At 44.8% G+C, this 25,801-nt stretch overlaps 1 protein-coding gene across 1 annotated transcript in view; it reads right to left on the minus strand.

Moving 5' to 3' along the window:
- The window catches only part of HBS1L (HBS1 like translational GTPase), a 232,444-nt gene that overhangs the window by 52,508 nt on the left and 154,135 nt on the right, over positions 1–25,801 (minus strand). Inside the window, exons 6-11 of the mRNA XM_082249434.1 lie at positions 16,505–16,752; positions 13,664–13,829; positions 13,302–13,419; positions 11,764–11,910; positions 8,456–8,530; positions 1,729–1,846 (exon numbers count right to left, since the gene is read on the minus strand). Coding sequence (XP_082105560.1) covers positions 1,729–1,846; positions 8,456–8,530; positions 11,764–11,910; positions 13,302–13,419; positions 13,664–13,829; positions 16,505–16,752 — 872 coding nt within the window. The remainder of the gene's footprint in view (positions 1–1,728; positions 1,847–8,455; positions 8,531–11,763; positions 11,911–13,301; positions 13,420–13,663; positions 13,830–16,504; positions 16,753–25,801) is intronic.

The following is a 25,801-nucleotide window of genomic DNA, read 5'->3' on the forward strand; positions in this document are numbered from 1 at the left end:
TAAGCACCTAACTGTCACTATAAAGCCCCGTACACAAGGGCCAAATATCGGCCAGCTCAACAGAAACTAGACAACATTCAGCCCATGTGTACACCAGCTCGGCCAGCTTCTGGGGAGCGAGAAAACCAGGATTTGATTGACATCTGATCAGCGCTGGCAGCCAATGGGTGCGAGCATTGACCGGTGTGTGTTCTGGAGGGGGGTTCAATGACAGTCCTCCTATCAGAACACAATAGCTCAGCAGGGAGAGAGCTGTACTAACATAGGATAGTTAGTACAGAGGTTCCTCTCGAGCTTTTTTGCAGCCCACTGGGTTGAAAGAAAAAAAAAAAAAAAACAGTGTGTACCTAGCATAAGAATTGAGGGGAAAATCTACTATGGAACACAGACAGCACTAAAACCCTGACACAGGCCTTGGCAAGAGATGCTCTTTAACCACTTCCTGCCCACCGACAAATGACAGCAGAGCGGTGCGGCTCTCATTCTGGGACGGCCTCATATGACGGCGCCCAGTTTAGCCATGATCGTGCGCCCCCGGACACAGCTCGACCCTGATCTCGGCAAAAAGCAGTGGCTCTTTACCCATGTGATCAGCTGTGTCCAATCACATGTAAACAAGGAAGTGCCTTTTATTGGTTTTCCTCTCTCACACTGACAGTGTGTGAGGTGAGGAGAGCTGATAAGCGGCATCTCCTCACAGGGAATACATAAAGAGGTAATCAGGGAACTGATCATCAGTGCCCTGATTACAATGCAGCCCCAACAGTGCCAGGCAGTGATGCCACTCTGTGCCCAGTGACACCAGTCTGTGCCCATCAGTGAGGCCAATTGGTGCCCATTAGTTATGCCAATTAGTACTGGCTTTCAGTGCCGACCCGTGCCTGCCCATCAGTGCGGCCCTTCAGAGCCGCCTATTATTGCCGCCTATCAGTACTGCATAAGTGCTTCCTCATAAGTGCCTATCAGTGCAGCCTCATCAGTGCACATTAATGAAGATGAAAAAGTACTCTTTAACAACCTTTTCTGAAGAAAAACTTTTTTTTTTCCTTTTTCAAAATTTTTGGTCTTAAACCCAGTGGTGATTAAATACCACCAAAAGAAAGCTCTATTTGTGTAAAGAAAATTATAAATGCATTTGGGTACAGTGTTGCATGACCGTGCAAATGTTATTCAAATTGCGACAGCAGTGACAGTTGAAAATTGGCCAGGGCAGGAAGGAGGTGAAAGTGCCCTGTATTGAAGTGGTTAAATAAGCTTCTTTACAGAGCTTTCATGGTGAAAAAAACACCAGTGTAAAAAGGTCTGCCACTCCCACCAGTCAACATATCAGTCATGGAGGTGCAAAGGTAGACATTTATGAATTTTGCTGCATGGCCAGGCAAAGCTAAATGGGAGCAATAAGACAAATTTTAACAAACTTGAGGCAGACATATAATATTTAGGCAGTTTTAGCCATGAATTCCTCCCTTAGCTGCTTGCAAGTAGCAATGTAACAGTATAAAACCTGATCCTGGTCACATCTTAATTGTACATCTGTTTTGAGTGAAGATCTGCCACATCTCCAGTGGCAAATCTTTCACAGATCTGTACAAATCTGGTTCAGTTGGCTGCCCAGAATTACAGGCTCGTGAGTCACAAATGTACATAAAACTATTGCAGAGAATCTGCCTGATTTGCTTCTACATTTGTCCCTAATTTGCTTGATAAATGCCCCTTTGAGGTTCTTACCAATTTGGTCAATAAGGCACGGTCCTTTATACCAGCTTGTCAAATCAGGTATTTGACTACTTTTGGCCAGATTTTCTCCACTGAGCCCACTGGTAGGGACGTAAGACACATCACTGTCCTAAATAGACAGAAAATGATTACTGTTCCTACTGCACTTATTATTTCAAAGAGATAAAGATTTGTTGGTAATAATGTTTTATATCAATGTAAATCCAGTTAGTGCAAAACACAAAATATGACTGACTATATACTGAAAACATTTGCAAAAGGACATTTCCTATATTTTTAGCTTTGTTCTAAAAGGAATATTATAAACACAGAACTAATTGCAAAGTCAGTTACACACTATTGACCACAGTTTATGCATCCAACACCAAACATTAATTAGGATAACCGCTGTTACCATTTTTACAATATGTTATTTTTGTATATGTGATCTCAGTTTTATCTATAGGCTCTCTTTCTCTTATAATGTTTCACTTGTGCATAATTTACCTGCCCAGAAACAAGAAGACCTTTCAATAACAGCTCAGATATACTGTATCTGTATTTCCACTATTTAGCAATCTGTTATTTCTTATTAGGCTAAAACAACTCACAGACTTTAAAAAAAGTTTCCCAATTCAGCAGTCTACAGGACAATGTTCACCAGACACTCTGGGAGGAGAAAAAAACAAAAAAACAGTAAGACAAAACTTGCCCCAATCACTACCATTCAGCATCTGTGCTATTGTCCTTTGAATTGATTTGCACAAATATTCTGCCAAGCAGAACATATGTGGCAATTGTAAAGCTGACCAATCAGATAGGACTGTAGGCGATCTGTTAATTTTTGCTTGGCTAACTGCCCTCATACAGTAGGTGCCCAGGCAACTGTGTACAGCTTGCTGGTAATCTAGTTGGACCGACAAACTCTGAGAGGATAACAAAAACATTTTCATAAGTAAAGCCTGGTTTGCCTTATGATAAATGATTCGTAGGAATTCCTGGAATTTAAATATGATGAGTGCTAGAGGAAGTATACACTGCACAGGTCTTGTACCGACCAAGCTGATTAATTCAATACAGGATGCGGTTCTGTGCAGAATACAGCATATATTACGTCCATTCTTTTTTTTTTTCAACATAAATGTCCAATGCAGTGGGGAAAAATATTTGTATGGCAATAAGAATACATGTGGGGGAAAACTCAGTGTATGGAAGTAAGAACGAAGTGTTGGTGTATTTTATTCATGGGTTATCCCCGGTTCACACTTATGCGAGTGCGGGAAGGCTGCGAATTCGCAGCCTGTTCCCGTATCGTACACGCACCCCCGGCAGTTCACACTGCCATATGTGATACGCTGGGGGTGTCAATGTAATCTTAACGACACCCCCAGTTTGATCGCATATCGCAGTGCGATCGTGCAGTTCGCACAGGATCGGATCGCACAAGTGTGAACCGCTGTGCGATCCGATCCTGATGCAGCTTCCAAAAAAGGGTCCCTGTGCGTGTTTGCTGCGGCTACGGTGCGAATTTAGCCATACAAAGTATATGGCTAAACTCGCACCGCACAGCGATCGCATGTAATGTCGGAGCAGTGCGCTCCGACATTACATGCGAACCCCGCACACGCACAAGTGTGAACCGGAGCTTAATGGGCATGTAAACCCCAACAATGCATTTATCCTAATGCTCCCTTAAAATGTGTTAAGCATACTATTGAAAGAGTTTTGTTATATCTGTTTGATACGTGAAAAAAAAAATTGAATTTTTTCTTACTGTAAAATCCCTTTCTCTGATGTTCACAGCTCCATATCTTCTTTGACTCTTGGGTTATGCTGCTCTCCATAGGAGTAGGACACTTACTACCTGATAAAGGACTTCAGTTTTGTAACAAGCAGTGTCAGAAGAATACATAACCCAACTCAACAGAGGGGTGAGTGCTGCGTCGGTCAATGAACATCAGAGAACAGGATTTTACGGTAAGACAAAAATCCAGTTTTCTCTTTGGTTCATTGATGGACACAGCTCCATATATTCTTTGACCCTTGGGACATCCTAAAGCAGTATGAACATGAGTGGAAAACACAGCAATAACATATTTCCCAAAAAAGCTAAACGCAGCCAACCAGGTAAACCAGGAGCTCAACCTGCAGAAAGAGGGAGCGTTCCCACCCACAGGGACTCAACAACACTGACTCAGGAGGGACACAGAGTGCCAAAATGCAAGCCGCGCAGCGATCAGAGAGGAAAAGGAAGCGCAGACACTATCACTAGAGGCCCACTGCCGAATCACCGCTCCACAATCTACCAGAAAATGGCCACCGCATTAGAATCAATCAGAAACGATCAAAAATGGCCGCCAAGCTACACAAACATGGCAGCCGATATCATTAGGAACCATCCACGGCAAAATGGCGGCGCCTGGTACCCCACAGGACCACCAGGTACATGCAGCTAGCAAGGGGTGTCCTGGCAGGGACCCTCACCAGGACCATCACTCCAGAATTTTTGTGGACTGGTCAGCCGGCGTCACGCCCCCTCGCCCCATCACCGCTGAACCCCCCCTTACATGTAAATTGTATGGCCACCCCAAGGAGGAGGGGGGGCTAGGTGAAAGAGACTGGGCAGGGAGGACCACAATAATGAGGAGCAGCACCGTTGGGGAGAAAGGACACAATGGAGGGGTGTACCAACCCAGGGGGCCCGTGTCCGGGCAGACCACCGCACCATCTTGGAATGGGGGTGCTGTAGGCCAGAGGTACGCTGCGAATCAGGTCATGACCAGGGCTATGCGTCCTCGAGAGACATTTAACTCGCCAGCCCCCTGTCCAGTGGGGCTATGCCGCGGCCGACCTAGCGCACAGCTGCGGTCATGTCACAGCCGACCTAGCGCAGAGCTGCCGTTGGGTCACGCTCGCTGGCTGGACTGGGAAGACTGTAAAGATCTAGGATATCCAGTGTGTCGCCCAGTCCAGCAGTTTATTGTAGTTCTCACTGGAAGAGACTTGATTGTAGTTCAGAAAATAATAAAAGAAAAACTTTCCATTTAAAAAAGAAAAAAATACTAGGACCAACGATCCCAGCAAGGTATTAGGTCCTTACTCCTGACTAGGCAGAAAAAAACTCCTATAGCTGGAAGTGGGAGTATACCCCCCCCCCCCCCCCCCCCCCGAGGACTGCCCTATAGGCGTTGTCAATTCTTTTTTTTCGCCTAGTGTCCTTCTTCTATGGACAGCAGCATAACCCAAGGGTCAAAGAAGATATGGAGATGTGTCCATCAATGAAAAAAAAACAAATTTGATTTTCTTTCTTGTCCATTAAGAAACACAGGAAGTCTTTCACAATGCAACTGTGGGCAACACACCAAACAATCGAGAAACGGGGACTACCGGCAGAGTTACATGAAGGACTTTATATCTGAAGCTAGCATCAGATGGGGCCAGGACATCTATCTGGTAGAGAGAACCTGTGAACAGAAGACCAGGTAGCTGCCTTGTGAATCTGGGAAACAGCTGCTTGATGAAAAGTACAGGAAGCTCTCACAGATCTAGTAGTGTGCACCTTGACAGGAAACGGTGGAAACTGATTCTTAAGACCAAAAGTTTGGATGGTCATAAGCCTTGACAAAAGAACAATGCGCTTGTTGTGAGGTGAAAGGGAGAAACTACCTTAGGCCAGAAGGAAGCCATGACATTCAACACCACCCTATCCCTGTACAAAACCAAAAAGGGTTCTTTGCAGGATATAGCTCCCAATTTAGACACTAGCCTCACAGAAGTTATGGCTTAAATAAAGGACAACGTTTTGGGTGAGAGTAGAGATAGAAATGCCCCTAATAGGTTCAAACGGCAGTTTCTGAAGAGAAGAAAGATGTAGATTCATATACCACAAACTTATTGAGAAACAAAAGGGGGAGCTACATAGGAAACTCCCTTTATAGGTCTTAACCAAGGAGTGAGAGGCCTATGGTCCCTGAAATAAGGGGTTGAAGGAAAAAAAAAAAGGACTTTTGATAGTGCTGAGAGCCAAATGCTTGTCTAGACCTAGTCGCAGGAAAGAGGATTTAATCTATTGAGAAACCTTTGAAGTGGAAGCCTGGAGACACACCAATTGAAGAATGCCTTGCTTGCCAGGTGATCTTGTGTAAAGTAGCCTTCTTAGTTTTTAGCATTGTAAGAATCACACGCTCTCAGTCCCTTACATCCTGGGCTTCGACTACAGCTAAAGCCAGTGATCCTGAAGAAGGATGATGGGACTAAAGATTTCCATGATTTGGCAAAGCCCATGAAGCATCTGCTAGAAGTCTTACCAGGTCAGCATACTATATCCACCATGACCAGTCTGGCGCAAAGAGGATCACTGGAATGCCCTCCTGGAACCTGGAAGCCTAGAGCAGACCATCACAACTGAAGTTTAACACTACAGCCATTTGCTCCATGTGTCCTATAATCAAGGTAACAACCACAGCAGTGGTAAGAGGTCTTTTAAAGCTTATTTCCACTTCGAGAAAACCCCAATATATGTATGTTAAGTGTTTAAAATATTTCATACCTTTTCAATGTTTCTGAAGAGAAGGTATCATGCTGACTGCAAGCATTTCACAGTTAGTTGAGGGTGATTTGTCCCAATTGCTGGGCTGGGGACTACCCAAAGTCCAAACAAAATTAAATTAGGTATAATCACAATTAGGCTGCAAAGGTGGAAATACGCTTTGTATTCTGCTACATATTTTTGGTAAAAAAACTCCCAATAAGTGTATATTGATTGGTTTGCGCAAAATTTATTGCGTCTACAAACTAGGAGAAAGATATATGTCATTTTTATTTTTATTTCTTTTTTACTAGTAATGGTGGCGATCAGCGATTTTTAGCGGGACTGCAACATCTGACATTTTTGACACTTTTGGGGGACCAGTGACATTACTACAGTAATCAGTGCTAAAAATATGCACTGTTACTGTACTAATGACAGGAAGGGGTTAACACCAGGGGTGATCAAAGGGTTAAATGTGTCCCTAGGGGGTGTTTTCTAACTGTGGGGTGGGGGGTGTATTTACTTAATAAACACAGGGACCCGTATTCCTAAATAAGAGGAACACAGGATCCCTGTGTTCATTACTGACAGAATATCGGTCTGCCGTGTTTACAACGGCAGACCGCCGTTCTGTCACCACAGGGAGCGATCGTAGGTGCCCGGCGGCAATTACAGGCGCCGGACTGGCTGATTGCCCCCCCCCCCTGTGGTAAATGGGCGCTCGCGCGCCCCAATTGCAGTCCTGCAAAGCGACAGTCATGCCGTTTCGCAGGACAGAGCTGACCTACCGCAGTATACAGTAAGTACTGCTGGCGGTCAGCAAGTAGTTAAGGACAGCTGTATCCTCTAGTACTTGCAAAACCCAAACGGATAGTAACAGGTGAGGATAGCTGAAGATGACTATTGTAAGCAAGGAATGGACTGAAGATCGATGTTCTATGTGACTCTTTGCAAGCCTAAGCAGCAGTGGGGAGATGATTCCTCAATGTTATACGACAGGATAGAGCGTTCATGTGCAATACTCCACCCAGCAGTTGACATTAGCACTCAGTCTCACAGCATTAATCCTTTCTGTGGCAAAACTGGTGGAAAATGGGGAATTTTGAAGGTGTTCAACATTCTATGTAACTGTGGTAGCTTCTGTTGCTTGACTTACTCACAAAGTGAGTCTTCAGGGACAGGGCATACGCTAAGGAAATGCCAGCTCTGGACCAGTAAAGCGATCTGCGTCCAAATTTTTTTCCAGAAGAGATAGAAAAGGGCCCTTTGTGGAACCCAGTACCCTTGGTCACATCCAAGTTATCTCTGCAACATCCAATCCAGCAGGGTCTAGACGTGGAACTCCAAAAGCCAGGCAGAGGATGGCCTCACCAGACAGCTACAATCAAAGACCGGCTCTAGCAGCAATGTATCAAAGGACACTAGCAAAAAAAAACCTGAGACATGCAGGTAGTAATCCTAGTTTTTCTTGGTTGCCAGTGTCCAATCCTTCTACAGGCTGCAGTATAACTCATAGATGAAGAACTGCCTGTGTCCCCCAATAGAGAAGAAAAAAACCTGTTGACCTTTCCAGAAATCTTAGCTGATAACTTCGTATTCACTGGCTGTACTGCATTTTTGACTGCATTATTGACACCAGATGAAAAAAAAATAGCTACTACCTCCATAGGCAGGTAAGCTGCAATATATTAAATATATAGGTTTAGATATATCTTTTATTTCACAAACATTTTATTGATTTTGTCAAGTTTGATATGATATAAAGCAAATAACAGCATAAACCAGAAAAAAACTTCTCTTACATGCAGAGCTGTGAAGATATACGGTACTATCCTTGTCTCTGGCCTGATGCTCTATGGCTATGCACTATGAAATGACATCAATCGTCACATGATATTACCAAGAAATGTCCAGATGTGCCTAGGATAGCAGCTTTCCTGCACAGCTTTGTTAATAAATAATATGGGGAAAGGGTGTGTTGCCTGTATGAACACCGCCATATTACCGATGGCATGGCAGGACAATTGTACTGTATTACCCACTAAACTCTGCCATATCTATCTCTGAAATAAAACGATCTGTGGGTAAATCATGTGGGAAATATCAAATACAACCAGATCAAGGTCCCACACTCATGAAGTCTGTGCTCTTGCTTTACAAATCAAAAGTATATGATATTTGACAAATTTAAATAAATGTTAATGCTACCTTAAATCCAGCTTGTTTCAGAAAGTGCCCAAGCTTACTAGTAACTTCCCGAAATCGTTCTTGTTGCCAGTTAACCTACAGGTAATATAAGAAAGCTTGTAACAAGGTGGAACAAAAAGCAAAAAGCTGCAGGGGTAAGTGAAAGCATGGTATAGCACGGTAAATTATAATTAATAATAATCTATGCATAAATGCCCATAAATTAGCAATGAATTCTGACAGATGTGGCATAACACAAATGGAGCATCTGAATTTTTAATTTGACAAAAGTCTCCAAAGTAGTCTGTAACTAAAGTAGAACTTCAGCCAAGCTGATGAAATCTATACACAAGGTGGTTTAGGTGACAAAATGTGTGACTTAGCCACTCTTGTGATTCACACACACCTGCCACAGCCTGTACTTTTGTGGCTTCCTGTTTTCTCCCCACAATCAGCAAGGAAACTCGACTATGAATGAAAATCAGCACAGTGGTGAGATTTTCCCTGTGCTCCCTTATCTGGTAAGCCTGAATTGACACCGTTCCCTAAAAATGTAACGTAAAAACTTAATTTTACTGCTTCTGCAATACAGATCAAGGTCTCTGAAGTCAGAATAAGACTGCAAAAAAAAATGACAATGTGTTAAGCAGATGTCAATATAGAGCCATATTAGCTCCTATGCCCCTTTTACACTAGTGGACCGATCAGGCCTGCCTATCAGTTTATAAGGCAGACCCGATCGGAACCTCCAGTCTCATCTATGTAGCCGCGGGTGTAAGTGGACATGGGTCCTTTTACACCTACCGACACTCGATCTGATAAAAACAGATGGATGAGGATCTGTTCCCCATCCGTCTAGCACAGTGGTGTCCAAACTGTGGCCTGGGGGCCAGATGCGGCCCTTTGCTTGTTTTTAACTGACCCCTGATATGAGGCATTATTCCTCCCACTAACACCAACAATGAAGCATTAATTCCTACAACTGATAAAAAATGGGGCATTATTCCTCCCCTAATATCAAAGTTGGGGCACTGTATACTCCCACTGAAGCCAGGACAATTTCTAGCCTCACCGCTCACAGTCTGGTCCTCCTAAAGCCTGAAAGACAGTAAACTAGCCCTCCGTTTATAAAGTTTGGAGACCCCTGGTCTAGCAGATTGGATCGAATGGCAGTCGGGTGTAAACAGACATGCGGTCTGTTTATATGCAGTGGGGAGAACAAGTATTTGATACACTGCCGATTTTGCAGGTTTTCCTACTTACAAAGCATGTAGAGGTCCGCAATTTTTTATCATAAGTACTCTTCAACTGTGAGAGAAGGAATCTAAAACAAAAATCCAGAAAATCACATTGTATGATTTTTATTGCAACATAAGTATTGATTACCTGTCAACCAGTAAGAATTCTGGCTCTCACAAACCTGTTATTTTTTCTTTAAGAAGCCCTCCTGTGCTCCACTCATTACCTGTATTAACTGCACCTGTTTGAACTTGTTACCTGTATAAAAAGACATCTGTCCACACACTCAAAGAGACTCCAAACTCTCCACAATGGCCAAGACCAGAGAGCTGTGTAAGGACATCAGAGATAAAATTGTAGACCGGCACAAGGCTGGAATGGGCTACAGGACAATAGGCAAGCAGCTTGGTGAGAAGGCAACAACTGTTGGTGCAATTATTAGAAAATGGAAGAAGTTCAAGATGACGGTCAATCTCCCTCGGACTGGGGCTCTGTGCAAGATCTCACCTCGTGGGGAATCAATGATCATGAGAAAGGTGAGGGATTAGCCCAGAACTACACGGCAGGACCTGGTCAATGACCTGAAGAGAGCTGGGACTACAGTCTCAAAGAAAACCATTAGTAACACACTACGCCGTCATGGATTAAAAGGTCCCCATGCTCAAGCCAGCGCATGTCCAGGTCCATCTGAAATTTGCCAGTGACCATCTGGTAGATCCAGAGGAGGAATGGGAGAAGGTCATGCGGTCTGATGTTAGTCTAAACTCCACTCGCCGTGTTTGGAGGAATAAGAAGGATGAGTACAACCCCAAGAACACCATCCCAACCATAAAGCATGGAGGTGGAAACATCATTCTTTGGGGATGCTTTTCTGCAAAGGGGACAGGATGACTGCACCATATTGAGGGGAGGATGGATGAGGCCATGTATCGCAATATCTTGGCCAACAACCTCCTTCCCTCAGTAAAAGCATTGAAGATGGGTCGTGGCTGGGTCTTCCAGCATGACAACGACCCGAAACACACAGCCAGGGCAACTAAGGAGTGGCTCCGTAAGAAGCATCTCAAGGTCCTGGAGTGGCCTAGCCAGTCCCCAGACCTGAACCCAATAGAGAATCTTTGGAAGGAGCTGGAAGTCCGTATTGCCCAGCGACAGCCCCGAAACCTGAAGGATCTGGAGAAGCTCTGTATGGAGTGGGCCAAAATCCCTGCTGCAGTGACTGCAAACCTGATCAAGAACTACAGGAAACGTATGATCTCTGTAATTGCAAACAAAGGTTTCTGTACCAAATATAAAGTTCTGCTTTTCTGATGTATCAAATACTTATGTCATGCAATAAAATGCAAATGAATTACTTAAAAATCATACAATGTGATTTTCTGGATTTTTATTTTAGATTCTGTCACTCACAGTTGAAGAGTACCTATGATAACAATTAGACCTCTACATGCTTTGTAAGTAGGAAAACCTGCAAAATCGGCAGTGTATCAAATACTTGTTCACCCCACTGTATAACCACCCATAGAGGAGTCGGATGCAGACCAGCCATCTGCCTGTTCAGCTGGGATCAGCGGCCAGATTCCCCGCTGAGCAGGCAGACTCCAACGGACCCCCCTCCATGTGGAAGGGGCCTTACTGAGTTCAGATATTTGCATGTATTCTGAGGTTTTGGAATAAACAATGCTCCATAGCGTGATGGAATTCTGTACTCTCAAAAATGGGAATACTAAAGCTGAGTACATACGGTCAACGCCAGCGGGCTGAACGGGGAAAAAAATGCCAGATTCCTGCATCCTTACATTTTATTCTGACAGTGGGGACTCTCTGCTGTCAGAACACACTGATCAGCGATTAAGCCAATTGGCTTCCTGCTGAACTATCCAAATTTCGATCTGTGTGTACCCAGCTTTAAGTATGTTCAAAGTACTACAAGATAACCTCCATTTACCAGGCATCAAAACTATGGCTACTGATGGAAACAAGTCATAGTCTTACAGAGTAAGGCATATGCACATGGTTTTTCAAAGATAGGGAAAAATCCAGCAAATAAAGTTTCACATGTATTGATTAATAAATATAAGACAATGTACCTGATCCATTTTGTTGACTGCTACTGCAAGCTGAGTTACACCAAGAGAGCGGACCAGCAGTGCATGCTCACGTGTCTGTCCACCAGCTTCAAAACCTGCTTCAAATTCCCCACGGCTGGCATCTACAACCAAAACGGCCACGTCAGCCTAAAAGACAGGAAACCGTCTATACACAAAGAAATATTATAGAAAAGCAGGTTTATATGCAATAGTACTAACTTGGTAACAGTGGTGTATTTAGGTTTTGTGCTGCCCTAGGCCTGACTAAACCCATGTTTAAAACCCCAATTTAAAAATGACCCACCCCTTCCTGTCAATGCCACACCCCTTCCTGTTTAAGACCCACCCTGCCATCTGTAAACCACACCCTTTTCTTTTTAGGCTCCACCTTTTCCTCTTGGCTGTCGACGCTACTTATTCCAAGAGGAACATCAGGGATGGTGACCAGCCCAACTGTTCCGTTTGATGGTGGTCATGTGACATTCACAAAACAGTTTCATAGTCAAAGAATTAGTACTCAATCAGGCCAAAAATTTCCCCAAAATATGTTGTTAACACACAGACTGAAAGATCTTTAACCTGTGCATTTTGCTTAACAAAACAGGTTTAACTTGCATAAAGATGTTCCTATATAGAAAAACCAAAGACAAATCAGCAGGTTGCAAAAACCATGAGCAAAAAAAAGTATACATTTCAGCTTTGCTTTACTCCAGAAGACAACAAAAGCCTAATATTTTCATTACACCAACTCCGGAGCTCTCAAGATTTAACCCTATTAATTCCAGGATAATAGGTAAGATTCATTAGCGCTGAAAGTATGACTCAAGGAAATAACTTTATATATCTCTTCAAAGTTATCAAGCAGGAAGGAAACTACCTAAAGGCCCTCTTAAGAGTTGTCAGTGAGAATGCAAAGAAAAAAAACCCTCTGCTGCCATACCTGGGGGTTTTCCTCTTCTCTTCACAATTGACACAGAGAGCCCTGGGAGGAAGTTACATTACATATCGTAACTTCCTCACAAAGATGCCCCAGAGGAGGGTAGGTGGAGCATTAGGCTGCTAAGACCTGCTGCCAGTGCCACACTTACTAATATTGGCGGCTGCCAGTTGTATTAAGTGCAGCTCCCAGTCTGTCCAAATGTCAGGCCAGCCAGTATTATCATACCGGCATCAGTGCGGTCGCTTTATGGGGGCGCCAGATTGATTTGCCTCCACCCCATAAGACTGGCGCTACACTGAAAGTGTAGCGAAAGCCAGTGGGGACTCTTCGTGCGGGGGGCGGCTTTTTAAATAAAAAAATAAAGAGATAAAACCTTTTTTTTCTTTCCTTCAATGCCGACTAATCAAAATAACAGCAAATGACAACTTGTCACAGGAAACAGGGACACAGCATTTTAAAGTAGAAGTCTAACAACAATTTTTTGCTTTTAGATTTGAAAATAGTAGTAAACTTCTGCCAGGTTTAAAAAAAAATTTTTACACTTCTAGGTAAATAAATGTAGAGTACATCACTGATAATAGAAACAAACAGAACTTACTTGAGCAGCACCTGTAATCATATTTGGGATAAAATCCTTGTGCCCCGGAGCATCCATTAAAGTAATAACTTTGGACTTTGTTTCAAATTTGGTCATGCCTACATCCATAGTCACTCCTCTACAATAAGGAAAAAAAAATTGCTGGATTATGTACATCGAATATCAGAAAAAATATAAAATTCAAATGACAATGAATGTTGTCTAGGAGACACAGTATTTTTAAGGCAGGAATAGCTTCATACCCCAACAAAACCGGAAATATACAAATGCCTTCCCACAAACTGGTCATAGTGACTTATGGGTTCTAGAAGATTTTATGTAACCAGATATTTAGGACAAGCCACTAATCTCATAAAAAATACCTTTGCCTCTCTTCACCCGTCTCATCGAGTACCCAAGCATATGCAAAAGAAGCTTTTCCTGCTTTCTTGGACTCTTGCTCATATTTGTGCATGGTTCGTTTGTTCACATGTCCCAAGAGATATAATAGATGACCCATAAGTGTGCTTTTCCCAGCATCAACATGGCCTGATTACAAAAAGCAAAAAAAGATAAAAAAAATGTTATTTTCTTGTGTGCAGTAGAAGCTAAAATTCACACACTAATGAATGTTTATTCTTAATTCTGTTGATTTCCCCATTAGGAATATTTTTCTTTTTTTTTTTTTTTTTTTTTTACCTTTTAGATAGATTTTTTTTTATAAAGTTTTTGGGCATATGTAGCATGCCTCATGTCTGCGACTGGTTAAAGGAAACCAGTCCTAACAAAAACAATGAAGCCACCACTGCTAACCTCTCTTTTTCAAGTGTTATTTGACTAGTTTTCCTGTTGAGCTGCTTGCATCCAATACAAATAATATTTATGGATGCATACTTGCCCTAGGTCAGTAACTCCAAAGGCAGAAAATACCAGGCAATCAGTATTTTCTCCAAAGGCAGCTCCCCTACTTTTAAAAAGGACTTAAAGTAATCCTAAATAAATACTTGGTTAAAGACCAAGTTTATGTAAATAAAAAAATACATGAAATAAATAAATAAGCAAGCAAGCCCAAGGGAAATTACTTACCTTCAGTGTGATGTGCTTCTTGTACTGCTGTGCTCTCCTGTAGTAGAAATCTTCCTTCGCCAATGTGCATCCCCTGCCCCCTTCACCGCAATCTTTCAAAACTAAGGCCCCTTTCACTTAGGGTGGACGTTGGCTGTAACTTGTTTGCTCAGCAGGGAGTCTGTCTGCTGATACCCACTAAGCAGGTGGATGACCGGTCTGTGCCCGCTTTGCTTATGCAGAGTGGACACAGGCACAGCCCGCATTCCTCTATAGGCAGTCTGATGTAAACCGACCCCCTTGTCTGTTTACATTGACTGCCATCCGACCCGGCCTAACAGACACATGTCATTTATACCCGCCACTCCATAGAGGAGAATGGAGGTTCTGATCGGGTCTGCCTGAAAAACAGACAGGCGGACCCGATCAGAACATTCGCGTGAAAGAAGCCAAAACGGAGCGCTGTCACAGGCTCTTATCATGAATGCCCGAATATCCCTGCCTTTTCCACCCACCTCCTCCTTTCACAGAAGCCGGTACTAAAGCTTTTAGAAGTGAAACAGGATCTCTGAATAGAGGAGAAGCAGGTGATTGAAGGGTCCACCCCTCCATTCATAGCTCACATTTAATTCATAGAATCTGTAGCACTGGCTTCTATGAATGAAGGAGCAGGACGGAAAGGGTAGACATAGTTGGGCACTCTTGATCGGAACTTGTGACAGCTCCCTTGGTTCTATTACCCCCACCACAAAAAAAAAAAAAAAAAAAAGATTACTACAGCGAGAGTAGGGGGGGGGGGGGTGTCACTGTTAGGAGGATTTCTACTAGGAGAACACAGCAGCACATGGGATGCATCCCACTGAAGAAAAGTAATGTCCCCCTGTGCTTTTTTAGAATTGTATTTTTTAAGGAAGCTTGGGCTTTAAGACAAAGCGTCTACTTGAAAATGGTTATCTTCAGTGAAAACAGCATGCCAAACCATCAAAAGCTACAGGCCAACAGAAAGCCAAATGATATGCTACGTTATGGGGGCTTGGGTGCCAAAATGGGCAGGATAACAAAAATATATACATGAAAACAAAATTATATCATTTTTAAATTGCATACACTGTACGTCAATAGATAATATCTTCAGACCTAGTGATCATTTTGACACTTAAAGCGGAGTTTCACTCGTTTTTGTGTTTATTAAAAGTCAGCAGCTACCAAAAGTGTAGCTGCTGACTTTTATAAACACACACTCACCTGTCCCATGATCCAGCGATGCCCGAAGCCTCGCTCCTCTCGGCAGCGCCGGCATCTCTAGTGTGGGCCCCCAGCTGTGACAGCTTGCAGCTTCATAGCCAGGTGCGCACTGCGCATGCGTGAGTTACGCTGCACGTTGTAAATGGCCGGGCAATCTTCTGGGACCTGGCCATTTATAATGCGCCCCAGAAGATTGCGGGGGGAGGAGAACTTCTGCTTGAGTCGCCTAGGCGGCTCGAGTGGAAGTGGGAGCAGGTACATGTCAAATCTAGGTATCTGTCTCTCCCCCCCCCCCCCCCAAAAAAAAATTACACGCCAAATGTTGCATGTCAGGGGGTCAGGAGTATTTAACGTGGAAGTTCCACTTTTGGGTGGAACTCTGCTTTAAGGTTTCACTAAAGGTAACCCTTGATTATGCATTTATCATCACATGCCTACCTAGGTTTGTGACACGTTTTTATATTAAAGAAAAATATTTAAACCAGCTATTCTCATTCAGAGTTCCATGGAACCCTAGGGTTCCACTGGAAGTTGCTAGGGGTTCTTTGAGCTTTTGCTAACTGACCTCTTTACTTCCTGTCAAGTTCCAGAGCCAACACCACTTGGCAGAGCCAACTTTAAGATACCAATGAGCTTTTTGGTTGTAAAAGTTGCATTCTGACCATCACTTTAAGGGCATTCTTCCTACAGGCCACCAATTTAGGAGGCAATTGTCCCACTGACCTCCAATGAATTGGTTTTAGCAGAAGTTCCCTGAGACCTGAAGAAGGGTTCCGCAAAGGTTTTGTAAAGGCTGGTTAAAACACGTTTTAACATCATAGCAATATAAATGGGCTTTTACAAGAAAACAAAACAATGTCTTATGAATAACACCAACCCAGAACAGCAGGGTGTAGAAAATGCTTACACATTACCTATTACAACGAGGTTTAGCAGGTGTTTTCCTCCTTGTCTCTTTTCTAGCTCTTCTTTAACATTAATTTTCTGTTTGGATTTTCCAGAACCTTTTACTTGGGATATGGCATTAAGTTCATCAGAGACATGTGATGTGTTTATTTGTGTGGGTAATGGAACAGTGCTTTCAGATTCCTCCACAATGTCATCCATAGGCTGGCCTTTTGCCGACAAAGGAACACCCTGTCCATTCACCTCAGATGCTGTGCTATAATATGTGAAAGAACAAAAGTGATTAAATCTTTTGGCTTTTAGACCTCATTTACACTGGCACCGTCAAACCTGTGTTTAGAGGACTTTTCCAGATGCATATAATGTAGGTGCCAGTGTAACTGTTACGATCTGACTAGACACTATAAATTTTTCTAAACACGGCTAAACCTGCTTTAAAGCAGGACCATCTAAAAGCAGGAAAAAGTGATCTGGGAGGCAATAAAAGCAGTTTATATTTCTCAGATAACTTATCCTGCAGTTGGAAAAGCTAAACGCAGAGTGTCAATGTGAATGAAGCCTTACAGTAAAACCGTGTTTATTGCAAAGAAAAGTCTGATGATCAAAACTCATTAGTTGAAATATGCTTAGTTAGACCTTATATGCACACTGGGCATTAAGCCCTAATGCATGAGACTCTGGCATTTAGGTGCAAGTGGAAGGCACAGGCACACTGGCCAGCCTGCTGCCGTCAGCCTGTAAAATTCTATGAGAGGTCGACAGCTGATGAGGCTGAACTGTGCTACTAACTTTGTGCCTGTAAAGTTTGTTCCAGACCTTAGCTGGCATCCTACTCTAACACTATAGCAGCACATGCAAGTCACGATTTTACCCTGATATCTTAATTCGTCCCAAAAGGTGAAAGCAGAGGGAGGCAATAACACATTTGCTTTGTTTTATTAAGACTGTAGGCAGATTGTTAGGTGAAGTGTTAAGTAATTGAACAGTCACTGGAAATAGACAACAGTTTAGGAACAGGAGAGGAGCTAAAGGATAAGTTCTTTTTTAGTAACTACACCCGAATTTAGGTTGAAACATTGAACATGGTACTGTGCACCTTTCCCCGCACTGAGCTGTTTACTTTGCAAAAGAGTTCACACATTGCACAGAATACACATACGCATACAAAAGAAATAAAAAATTTGCTTGCAAATGGTTGGCTAGTGAAAGTAGGAGAACTTTACCTCTTTAACTAAGCTAAGGGAAAATCCCCTGCAAAACAAAGAGCCTACTTGCCTTTAGTAAAGCAGCCCCAATGAGTCAGGCTAAACTTAACTTACAGACTAGTATACGGTGCAGTGGATAAAATGTACAGAAATATTTAAAAAAGTTTCGCTTGTAAAACTAAAGATGCTTGAAATAAAGTTCTGATTATGTGAAAGATATTAGAAAATGCAAAAAGACCAACAAAAAAAACGAAAAAAAAAAAAAAAAAGATCTGGAAAATATGAAAATAGAAGTCTACACAAAGCTACAGAATTCAACAAAAAGTTTTCACACCAAAGTGCAAAACAAGGGTAAAAGAGATGAAGTCTGCAAACAGCTCTGAGAAATTGCTGAGGCTTTAACGGCCACTCAACCTTACGTAAAAAAAAAGCAAAACCCCAAATGATTGAAGAAACGGACACAGATATTACTCATCTTTGCACTTGCTACCTACAGTGTCTATCTGAAGGCTCATTCTCTATAGCGGTATTTAAAACACGTTTGACTCAATTCTCTCCACCTGTTCAAATATGGTACATGGTCTATCATTCTTCATCAGTTATTCTCATATCCTGTTCCTGATAATAACTAAAACATGATGCTGTTTAAACAAAAATAAATGGAGGGAGAGAGAAATCTATGACAAATGACAAATCAATACACTAGGTACTTTTGCTGCACAAAGCACAGTGTGATACATAGCAAGCTTTCCAGCCTTGATAAGGCTTTTCCACTTTCACAGAAGAAGGTGCTCTAACAGACATTGAGGCTGACTTACTGAAGGAGTTGAGAATCTTAATTCAAAATAATAATGTGAATATTCACTTCAATTATCTATTTATTGCAAACATGAGTACATGACTGGGTATTCAAATTAAACAGGCATTTGCTTTTCACATAACTGGATAATTGTAGTTAATAATCGCACTTTTTTGAATGATTCTCAACTCCTTTAATAAATCAGCCCAATTATTAGTAAACATTGCAGATCATATGCTGAATGATTCATTACCCTTACGGCCGGTTCACACTAGGGTGACCTGTGAGGCGACCTGGTCGCCTCACAGGTCGCCTCCCATAGGGAAGCTGCGGACCCGTTCTAATAGGAGCGACACAAGTTGCTCCGACCTAGAAAAAGGGTCCGGAGCTTCTTTGGGGCGACCGCCATAGACTTCAATGTTATGAAGTCCGTGGCGGCCGCTCCGAGGTCGCGTCGCGGTGCGAAGTAGCTTCGCTGCAGTGTGAACCGGCGCTTACGTGTTTCAAAGCTATAAAATGTATTTCAACAAAATTTCTATATAATATATCCCATACGGAATAAAAGTTTTTATAATGACATTTTTGGAGGAAAAAATGCAGGGCCCTCCCACCCCATGGGAGGTTATCAACTAGCCCAGGTAGAAGTTGTAGTTCGAAAATAGAAGGGGCCCAAGGACAGGGCCTTGGCGGAACCCCTACGCAAAGAGTAAGAGGAGAGGAACAGAGAGTACTGATTTGAAACGAAACATTTTTACCTCCAAAAATGTCATTATAAAAACGTTTATTCCGTATGGGATATATAGTATAGAAATTTTGTTGAAATACATTTTATAGCTTATGACGACGACAGCCATATCTATTTCCACTCCTCTGCTTACCCCTTCTGTTTCCCTGCACATCACTAACTTACCTTTTGACATATTCGCATGGATGTTGCACGATTCCCTCAAATTCCTTCTTTCCAATACTGAGCACATAATATTTTGCAAAGCACTGTGCAAACTGTTAGCCCTCTTAAAATCCTGTATAAGAATAACAACCACCATGCCTTTTAATTATGGGTTGTTCCCATGTCAGTTCTGTACATCCTTTTGTTCAAAAGAACTATTTTTTACAAGAATTACTACTTTGGCTCCATAATGGGAACACAGGGTGGTTTGGAAACATTCCTCCTGACAGCAGTGTTTTGACAGAAAAACCGCCAGACGTTTGAAAAAGTATTTGGCGCATTTACAGGTGTGAATCGCTTGGGCATGAATTAATTTCAGTGGCCAGAATAATGATTTATTCTGGCCACTGAAATGAATTAACACGTCCAGCATTAACAAGTGTCAAACGTTTTTTAAGACAAAACTCTACTGCTCCCGAAGGCACTGGCAGTGGTTTTTTTCTGCTTCTTAAAGTCTCTGTCGCTAAAGACTGTTTAAAAGTCTAAGTGTGCATGGACACAGTGGCAGATTTACCAGGGTCGCAGCAGTCGCACTTGCGACTAGGCCCTGGAGTTCCGCCACTATGGGGGTGCCCGCCCGCCCGCCTGTTCCATTACTGTGGGGGGGGCACATTTCCCCCCATTGTAGCTGGGTGGGACGCCCGTTGAAGGGTCGCCCGGCGAAAGGGGGGGGGGGGTTGCTGGCCGCCTATTGCTGCAGAATCCATCCAGTGATGTCGGGAGGCAGAGCAGAAAGTCAGATGACCAGCTAACAGCCAGTAGAGTGTAGGGGGAAGAAGCTCTCCATTCCGCAAGGAGAGGCATCACTTGAGGCACGTGAAGGGAGAAAGAGAGTAGAGACACACTGAGCATGGAGGAGGGGGAATCGACTGACACTGAGAGCAGGTAAGTGCCAGTCACTGATTCCATCGATCCCACCACCATCTCTCTGCCTGATCCCATCCATCCCACCACCATCCCTCTGCCTGATCCCATCCCTTCCACTGCCATCCCTCTGCCTGATCCCATCCCCCCACCATCCCTCTGCCTGATCCCATCCCCCTGCCGTCATCCCTCTGCCTGTTCCTATCCCTCCCACCATCATTCCTCTGCCTGATCCCATCCCTCCCACTGCTATCCCTCTGCCTAATGCCTGATCCCATCCCTCCCACTACCCTCCCCTGCCTTATCCCATCCCTCCCACTGCTATCCCTAAGCCTGATAACACCCCCCCTCCCCATGAGGCAGTGGTGATAGGAGGGGATAGGGATGACATCAGTAGCAGTGGTGGTGGGGATAGGGATGACATCAGTGGCAGTGGACATTGTCATCCCTATACTCACCACTGCCTCTGATGTCACCCATATCCCCACCACTACTGCCACTGATGCCATCCCTATCCCCGCCACCGCTGCCACAGATGTCATCCGTATCCCCGCCACCACTGCCACTGATGTCATCCCCATCCCCACTACCACTGAGGTCATCCCTATCCTCACCATTCCCACTCGTGTAATCCCTATCCTCACCAGCGCCACTAATGTCATCCCTATCCCCACCACTGATGTCATCCCTATCCCAACTGCCACTGATGTCATCCCTATTCCCCTCCACTGCCACTGATGTCACCCATATCCCAACCACTACTGCCACTGATGTCAACCTATCCCCAACACCACTGCCACTGATGTAATCCCTATCCTCACCATTCCCACTCATGTAATCCCTATCCCCGCCACTAATGCCACTGATATCATCCCTATCCCTACCACTGCTACTAATGTCATCCCTATCCCCACTGCCACTGAAGTCACCCCTATCCCCACTGCCTGCCACTGATGTCATCCCAATCCCCTCCACTGTCACTGATGTCATCCCAATCCCCTCCACTGCCACTGATGTCATCCCAATCCCCTCCACTGCCACTGATGTCACCCATATCCCCCACCAATACTGCCACTGATGTCATCCCAATCCCCACCACCACTGCCACAGATGTCATCCCTATCCCCACCACCACTGCCATCCCTATCCCCACTGCCACTGATAAAGAAAAGCCACTCAGGTGAGGCAAAAATGGATTTTTGTAAAATCTTACCGTAAAATCCTTTTCTCTTAAGCTCATTGACAGACGCAGTCCTCTAGATTAATATCAAATTGTGTTATACTGCCCTCTATAGGCAGAAGGAAAAACGTTCTGGCCACACCTTAGGGGCAGTCCCAGAGGGTATAGCCTCTCTCTCTCTGCTACAGGATGTTAGTTATGTCACAAAGCAGTGTCAGAGAATTTAACCCAACCCAACTCAAAAATAGAGGGGCGGGTACTGCGTCTGTCAATGAGCTTAAGAGAAAAGGATTTTACGGTAAGATTTTACAAAAATCCATTTTTCTATGTCGCTCATTGACAGACGCAGTCCTCTTGATTAATATCAAATTGGGACGTCCCAAAGCAGTGCCACAAATGAGGGGTGGGATAACAGAAATCAAAATGTAAATCCAGAAGGCCCAACCGGTGCCGACTAGAAGTCTTAAAGGCTCATCAAACCAAAGGATGAGACTCAACTGAAAACCCAACAGAAAAAAACCCTCGAGGTAGACCAACGGTCTCCTCAAATTGCGGCCTGCAAAACCTTGCGGCCAAAAGAGGCATCCGCCGATGCCAACACATCAACTTTATAAAATTTTGTAAAGGTATGAACCGACGACCAGGTAGCCGCCTTGCAAACCTGGACCACTGACGCCTGATGGCGGAAGGCCCAGGAAGCACTAAGCGCCCGAGTGGAGTGCGCCTTAACAGGGAACGGAGGATTCCGACCCTTAATAGAATAAGCCTGTACCACCGTCTGTCTGATCCATTTGGAGATAGTCGTGGCGGATGCAGGCAACCCCTTTTTGGGGCCATCCGTGATCACAAAAAGTGAATCCGTCTTACGAAACGAGTCCGTAGTTTTCAAGTATACCCTGATTGCCCGAACCACATCCAAGGAATGTAACGCAAACTCCCGAGGATGAATGGGCTTAGGACACAGGGAAGGTAACACAATATCTTCATTCAGATGAAACTCTGAAACCACTTTAGGAAGGAAGGATGGATTCGGACGAAGAACCACCTTATCCCTATGAACCACCAGATATGGGGAACGACAAGATAATGCGGCCAGTTCTGACACCCTACGTGCAGAAGTGATGGCCACCAAGAAGGCCACCTTCTGGGATAACGTAAGCAAGGGAATCTCCCTAATATTTTCAAAGGGAGGTTTCTGAAGAACCGACAACACCAAATTAAGATTTCAGGGCGGTAAAGGCGCGCGCACTGGCGGAGCCAGGTACCGCACCCCCTGGATGAAATTCTGCACCAAGGAATGAGTAGCCAAAGGCTTCTGAAAGAAGATTGCTAATGCTGAAACCTGACCCTTGATAGTACTCAAGGCCAGCTTCTGCTCAACCCCCTGTTGCAGAAAAGCCAAGATTCGGGTCACCGAATAGGCACGTGGAGGAAATCCAAGGGATTCACACCACGCGATATAAGACTTCCATGTGCGATGATAGGTTTTTCTGGAAGTCGCTTTCCTTGCTTTAATTAGAGTAGGAATAACTGAAGTTGACAATCCCTTGTCCTTCAGCACCTGGGTCTCAATAGCCAGGCCATTAAAACCAGCGATCGTAAAGCAGGATGGAAGATCGGTCCCTGAGCCAGCAGATCCTCCCTGAGAGGAAGTCGCCAAGGAGCGTCCGCAACCAGCCTGACCAGGTCGGCGTACCAGGCCCGACGAGGCCAGTCCGGAGCTACCAGGATAACTGGAATTCCCTCCACCTCTATCCTGCGAAGAAGTTTCGGCAGCAACTTGAGAAGAGGGAAGGCATACAGTAGCTGATACTGTCCCCACGGGGCGACCAGCGCGTCTGCTGCGTCCGCTCGAGGATCTCGGGAGCGGGCTACAAACCTCCGCAACTTCCTGTTGAGCTGAGCTGCCAACAGATCCACCTCCGGGGTGCCCCAATGAAGGCACAGCTGGTGAAATACCTCTGGATGAAGAGGCCATACCCCTTGATCCAGAATCTGACGGCTGAGATAATCTGCCTGCCGATCTTCCACCTCCGGAGTGAATACCGCGGAGAGAGCCGGAACAAACCGTTCCACCCAACGAAGAATGCTGGCCACTTAAATGGCCGCCAGGACACTCTAGGTGCCCCCTTGGTGATTGACATAAGCCACGGCCGTGGCATTGTCCGGCTGGATCCGAACCGGGCTGCCCTGGAGCTGCTCGGTCCAGTAAATCAAAGTCTGATCGCTCTCAGTTCCAATACATTTATCGGTAGCCTGGATTCTATCGGAAGAAAAGACTTCCCCTGGCTGAGCATCGGAGACCGAAGCCACCAGACCAGAGACTCCCTGGTCCGCTCGCTCAACCGGATCCGATTGTCCAGAGAATCGGGATTCCGATTCCATTAGAAAAGAATCTCCTTTTGGAGAATTCGGGTATGAGACTGGGCATACGGTACTGCCTCTAAGAAGGCTACCATCAGTCCCAGGATCCTCATGCAAGTCCGAAGGGAAGGCCAGTTGACCGACAGCAACATCCGAATCGTTCACTGAATCTTCCGGAGCTTCTCCGTAAGGAGACACACCCTTGCCAAGGATGTCTCCAAAGTTAGGCCCAGATAGTTCAATCTCCTGGTGGGAACTAGGAATGATCTTTGGGAAAAGTGAAGAAAACGCTGATGTCCTATGAAGCTGTCTCTGGACGCCAGGAAATCCCCCTGATGCAGGGAGGCCACCCCTGTTCAGATGGACTCCATCTTGAATTCTTGTACCAGGACAAAATGATTGAGTGCTCTTAAGTCCAGAATTGGATGCACCTTGCCCTCCTTTCTGGGTATTGTGAATAGGTTCGAATAGAACCCCTGAAAATGTTCTGCTCAAGGAACGGGATCTACCACTCCTTGTTGCATCAAGTCCATTACTGCCCCCCGCAAAGCTTTTAAGCGATCCGGGGATAGTCGAATGTTGGAAGGGAAGAATCGCACCGGTAGAAGTGATCGAAACTCGATCTTGTATCCCGACCGTATGACCCCGCGAACCCCTTTGTCCGGGATTCTGGAAAGCCATGGATCCGGAAACCGGTGAAGACGTCCCCCCACCCCAGAGATGGGTGGGGGCACACCTTCAGGCTGTATTGGTCTTATCTTCAGGTTTGGCTGAGCCGGACTTTTGTTTACCCGACCAGCGCCCTTTGAAACCCCCTGAAGGGGCTTTGGAGGGTTTCCCCTTATCGCCCGCCCCAGCGGAACGAACAAACTTTTTATGAGCGGAAAAGGAAGGTCCTCGCCTGTTACGAGGTCCTTTACCCTTAGCAGTCTGTGGCAAAAAAGTGCTCTTGCCCCCAGTGAGATCCTTTATAATCTCATCCAAGGTGGCCCCAAACAGGCGATCCCCTTGAAAAGGGAGATTAGCCAAAGCTTTTTTGGAACCTCGATCCGCCGACCAGCACTTTAACCACAACACGCGTCTGAGGACCACTGCTGAAACCGATGCACGCCCTAACAAGGGAGTGGCATCCAGGGCGGCGTCACAGATGAACTGTAGCCCTTGTATAATCTGCTCCAGCAAATCTGATACTGCCGGGGGGATACTTCTCCCCTTTAGGTCACGGCGAAACAATTTGGTCCATTCTGTCAATGTTTGTGAAACTAAACCAATGGCAACCACTGGCCTAAAGGTTGACCCTATCAGGGAAAAAATGGAGCGGGATTCCGCTTCCACTTTTCGATCCACCGGATCCCTAAAGGACGGAGCGTCCTCCAACGGGATAACAGTGGCTTTATTTAGTCTGGAAATCGGTGAGTCCACCACTGGTGGTACCGTCCATTTTTTAAGGAGGGATTCCTCAAACGGATAGCGGCTAGCAATGCGTTTGGAAATAGCAGGGGTTCGTTTCGGACGACCCCATTCTTCTTTAATTAGATTACCAAAACATTTTGGTAGGCTTGCTAGTACCAAAAGGAATTTCAGTGTCAGCTACCTCTGCCGGTGTAATCTCAAGACTTAAGGTTTCCCGGACAGACCTAACTAGTGCGTCCACCAACGCTTCTTCTTGCGCTATGGCGGAGGCAGAAACGTCCTCCTCACTGTCTGAGGAGACCGTACCCGAAACAGCAGCCCCAGAAGAGGGACCTGCAGCTGCAGTGACAAGCTCAGAATCCATATCTGAAGTGTCAGATGAAATAGGGGTAGGCGGGGGTCGCTTTCTTGCCCCCCATCCCTGACAGGCCACCTCCACCCGGGATACCAAAGACTCCAAAACTGCCGATAATGCATCAATCATAAGTGGGGCACTGGAGGGTCCTGCGGCCACCTCGAGGGGATCAGGTG

Source organism: Pelophylax lessonae (genome assembly GCF_965119305.1).
Source record: "Pelophylax lessonae genome assembly, chromosome: 3".
NCBI lineage: Eukaryota > Metazoa > Chordata > Amphibia > Anura > Ranidae > Pelophylax > Pelophylax lessonae.